General features: G+C 37.0%; 1 protein-coding gene across 1 annotated transcript; it reads left to right on the plus strand.

The window, feature by feature from the left end:
• Positions 1 to 1,277: 1,277 nt before the first annotated feature.
• Positions 1,278 to 4,228, plus strand: LOC122034607 (putative wall-associated receptor kinase-like 16). The gene is made up of 3 exons (XM_042593918.1): positions 1,278 to 2,205; positions 2,296 to 2,463; positions 2,890 to 4,228. Exons 1-3 carry the CDS (start codon positions 1,320 to 1,322, stop codon positions 4,038 to 4,040), a joined length of 2,205 nt encoding a protein of 734 aa, XP_042449852.1. The 5' UTR covers positions 1,278 to 1,319; the 3' UTR covers positions 4,041 to 4,228.
• Positions 4,229 to 5,360: the final 1,132 nt, after the last annotated feature.

Genomic DNA, 5,360 nt, shown 5'->3' on the forward strand with positions numbered 1-5,360 from the left:
AGCTAATAATTACGAGTAACCTGAGGGAATGCCTTCCCACACTTCTCTTTCACTAGCCTTTAACGTTTCATATAGCTGCTGATATTCAGGTGTTGGTCTTTCGTTTATGTTGGAATAATCAATTGCGGCATTAATTGCATCATGAACTATTGATTGCATTCCAATATCATAAGTTGATGAGTCAGGCGTAGTAAAAGATGTGTCAGATGATGAACCAACAGAAGGCCCAATTGGTTCATATAAATAAGGTTCTCCGTGATAGTACCAATTGTAGTAACTTAGCACAAAACCATTTATATATATAAATATGCATTTTTACAGTATCTTAATCACGGAAAACTCTATTTTGATATTTTTTATGATTTCACGGGCACTTTAATTCAACACCATTCATACATTCTGGATTACTTTTAGCAAAGTTGACAAACTCTTCAACTTTAGCAATAAAATCATCTCTAATAAATCTATTTTCTAATCCATTGTACATCCAAGCTTTGTTCATAGACATTATCCCCTAATGAGAATATAATTTAAAATATTATTAAACAAGGATCCCTTACACAAGTAATCTAAAGCATGTCGATAACTAAGTAAGTCAATCAATTAAAATGTTTAATACTCACATTATTAAAATCAAGATGTTTACTATCTAAAGCATAAATTTACACAAATATAATAATTACCATAAACCATAACAATCACCATAAAACATATTTGTTTCAACGGAATTATTTTCTGTCGATATATTCCCTTAACCTACGTCGATCCAAAAAATTCCTACAAATTTTTTAAAAATTCTAGAAAATTCCATTAAAATTATTTGTCTATTAAACCTCATTATTTGAGTTACTGTATTTTACATAACTAATTGTCTTCACTTGTCTTGACTACCTATCACATTAGTCAAAGGCAGCGTTAACACAAAGTATTATTCTTTGTGCAATTTCTTAAACCATATATCTTAAAAGCATGACTTGCCTTGACTACTTGTCACATCAGAGTCTAAGGCTGCTTTAACACAAAGCATTCGTTGTGCAATTTCTTAAACCATATATTAAAAGCATGACTTGACTTTGTTTTACCGGATCGCCGGTTAGTGCCGTCAAAAGTGGACATGTGATGAATGCCTACGTTGCAGTACGTCAAAAGTGTATTTGTCTCGGCGTGGAGTTTAGTAAGCATGGTGGTGGTAAGCGGTAAAAGACGGTTTGCACTTCCGTCGGTTAAGATTAAACACGGAAGATGTTGGAATTTAGTAAGCATGTTATATAGTGAGGAGGGTACTATTGGCTTATCGATCAGCTAATTATAATTAAGCTATGCTTTCAGCTGCAGCTAGCAGCACTCCCATGTCTCTGCTCCTCCTCCAAATGCTATTACTACTTGCAGTTGCATCTGCTGAGCCTGATGGCAGATGCCTAACGAAATGCGGCGACGTGGAGATCCCTTACCCCTTCGGCATCGGCCATAACTGTTCCTTGGCAGAAGGCTTCAGTCTAATCTGCAACACCGTAGGTGGCCTCAAGAAGCCATTCTATGGCAATGTTGAGGTCCTCAATATTTCGTTGACTATGGGCCAAGTGCGAATGCTCAACCACATATCCTCGGCGTGTTATTATCCAAATCACTCCTTTGTCAGTCCCTCAGAATGGACGTTGAATATGGCGCCCCCATATAGGTTCTCAGATCGGCTCAACAAGTTCACTGTCATCGGATGCCACACCCTTGCCTACATAGTCAGCAGACACGATAACAGTAGCTACCAGAGTGGCTGTGTGTCCATGTGCCAGAATAAAAAAAGCCTCACTGATGGCTCTTGCTCCGGCGTTGGTTGCTGTCAGACTTCCATACCCAAGAATCTCACATACTATAGTGTTACGTTTGATAATGCTTTCAGAAACCAAGGAAACTGGGGATTTGGGAATTGCAGCTACGCCGTCTTGTTGGAGGCAGAGTCGTTCCAGTTTCATACATCTTACATAACGACGAACCAATTTATGCAAATTAACAGTGATGGCTGGGCGCCGGTAGTCATGGACTGGACCATCGGCCACGAGACGTGTGAGGTAGCAAGTCACAACCTGAGTTCTTATGCCTGCATCAGCAATAACAGCACGTGCATCGACTCTTCCAATGGTCCTGGTTATCTTTGCAACTGTTCGACAGGATACCAAGGCAATCCATACGTCTCCAACGGATGCCGAGGTCCGTCGTCGTACACGTCTATACCAATCAATTTAATTATTCTGCTTTGCTTAATTTAATGGCACTGTATCTTGTGCCCTTCAATTTTAGACATCGATGAGTGCAATCAACAATCAAATTCATGCTCAGATGGTGCTAACTGCCAGAACCTGCCCGGTAATTATAGTTGTCACTGCCCCGAAGGCACTCACGGTGATGCTTACAATGGAACATGCATCCCAAATCAGAAGCTTTCCTTGGCTGTGAAAGCGGTTATAGGTAAGGTTCTTAATTTCTCTGAATACTTATTTCTCTCTTCTGTTGTTTGTTCAAGTACTCTTCATCTTTTGATCCACTCAAGAATATAATTAAGATAAGATATCATGAGTGATCCTCTCTGATCTATATATTAGCAGTGGAAAAAGAAGAGAATGAATATGTCCAATTTTCATGTCTTGTAAGCTTCTTTGATATCCACCAACTGAGGTTGGGTTTACTTAAATGGAAATACAGGAGGGAGAGGGAATTAGGAAAATGATCACAAAATAGCACAGAGAACATGAATCACTCTCCTATATTTCTATCCAGCTAAAACACCAAACGTAAAACACAATGTTAATTATATCTGTGAAACAAGAAACTACAGCATCTTAATTTTCATTGGTTTTATTTAGTTTGGATGCTCACGTTATGCGATGTTCACAGGCACCTCCATCAGCTTGACTTTCTTACTAGTATTTGGCATGTGCATCTGTATGATTTATCAGAGAAGAAAACTTATCCAGTCAAGGAAAAGATATTTCAGTGAACATGGGGGCATGGAATTACGGGAAGAGATGAGAAAATTAGGCCTTGCATTTAGGATCTTTTCAAACAAGGAATTAGAGAGGGCGATAAATAGAGTTGACAAGATCAGCAGAATTCTTGGGGAAGGCGGATATGGAATTGTTTACAAAGGGGATATAGGAGACCGGTTTGTCGCCATAAAGAAGCCAAAGGTTATAAGTGAGAGAAAAAAGAAAGAATTTGGGAAGGAAATGCTTATTCTTTCCCAAGTCAATCATAAGAACATAGTAAAGCTCTTGGGCTGTTGTTTGGACGTGGAGGTTCCCATGTTGGTCTATGAGTTTGTCCCTAATGGTAACTTGTTTGATCAAATCCACAGAAGGATAGATACTTTAGCTGTGCGTTTAAACATTGCTTGTGATTCTGCTGATGCTCTTGCGTATTTACACTCTTCGGCTTCGCCTCCAATCATTCATGGAGACGTTAAGTCTGCTAACATCCTCCTAGATGAAAATTTCACTGCAAAAATTTCTGATTTCGGATTTTCAAGGTTAAATCCCAAGGATAAAGAGCAATTTGCTACCTTCGTTCAAGGGACCCACGGTTACTTAGACCCCGAGTTCGTTCGAACTGGCAAATTTACTGAAAAAAGTGATGTTTATAGCTTTGGTGTAGTGCTCCTAGAATTACTGACACGTAAGAAGGCAATTTATTTTGATGAAAATGGAGAAGAAACGTATCTGGCATCAAGCTTCATTTTGCCCAAAAAAGAGGATCGACTTGAGGAACACTTAGATAATCAAGGGGCAAGTGAAGAAGATGAACAGCTGATTGAAAGGATTGGAGAGCTGGCAGTGCAGTGCTTGAGTGCAAGGGGAGAAGAAAGACCTACGATGAAGGATGTGGCCGACCAGCTAAACAACATGAGAAAGTTCAAGCAGCACTCATGGACATCATCAAATGCTGAGGACAACCAGAGCTTCCATCCTGTTACATCAGATGCTCAAACGTCTACAAGTAACACTAGTTGTATTTCAGAGGTTTCATTGCGTATTGAATGTGCAAGGTAAAGATATGGTCCCTAAAGTTGTCATCTTAAGTGTCCCTCCCAAGTTGAACTATCAGTTCTACCACTTTAAGTCTTCTAGTGAGTGTTATGTTTGTTTACTAATAATTTAGCGGTAAGAGAAAGAAGTGTCTGCTATGGTTCAAATCTAAGAATTTTCTCAGTTCCAAAAGTTTTCAGATTTTAAAATTATTTGAAAGCGTTTTTATATCTAATAAGAAACAGAATTATAACAAAATGAATAAATTTGAAGAACCCAACCCAAGTCATGCCCGGCCTCTGCTGTATCAGACTAGGCATGCTCAGTAGCACCACTAATGTGCTTTGCTTGTCAGAAGAATTAGGGCTTTCTTAGTTCAAGGATGACGACTCAATGAAACTAACTATTACTAAGAGGAACATGAATATTATCATAATAACATTAATTCTTAAAAAAAAATGAAAAAATTATAATAAAAGATCAAAGTACAACACAAGAGGTTAATGACTTGATATGCAATGCTAATCTAATGTATTCAAGAAATTTGTAGGATTAAAGTAATTATTTTATTCTTCATTGTGTTCAAACACTAAAAAAAACTATTTTTCTATGACGAATTTTTTAAAAAAATTGTTGCAAAAATATTTTGCGACGAAATCTGTGACGAATATTTTTCGTCGTAGAAAACTCGTCCCCAAATATTTGCGACGAAAAAATGAAATTCGTCGCAAAATCTGCAACGAAAATAAAATTCATAGCAAAATTAGTTGGAAACATCGTAAAATAAGAAATGTGAATCTGCGATGAAAATATAATTTGTCGCAAAATTTACAATGAATTTTCAAATTTATTGCTGATTTTTACGACGAAAATAATAATTCGTCGCGGAATTTGTGAAGAATTATATTTTCGTCGCAAAATTAGTTGGAACATCACAAAATTTAGAAACTCAAATCTGCAACGAATTTTAAATTTTGTGACGAATCTAAAAATTCGTCGCAGAATCTGCGATGAATCTAGAAATTCGTTGCAAAAATATGCTACAAATCCAGAAATTCGTTGCATATTTTTGCAATGAATATGATAATTCATCGCAGAATCTAGCAATATAGGTTCAATGCATTATGATAGTCTTGCGACGAAAATAATGTCATCGCAAAATTTATCACAATTTTACAGCGAATTTTCAGATTCGTCGCAAATTTTGCGATAAATTTTCAAATTTGTTGCAGAAATCCGGGATGAATTTGAAAAGTCATCGTAGATTCTAGCATTGTATTTTCAATACATTGCGATGGTTTTATAAATTCATTTCATGGTTGGTTATAAAAGGAAACTTTTATA

The sequence above is a fragment of the Zingiber officinale genome, chromosome 11B (assembly GCF_018446385.1).
Source record: "Zingiber officinale cultivar Zhangliang chromosome 11B, Zo_v1.1, whole genome shotgun sequence".
Taxonomy (NCBI): Eukaryota; Viridiplantae; Streptophyta; class Magnoliopsida; order Zingiberales; family Zingiberaceae; genus Zingiber; species Zingiber officinale.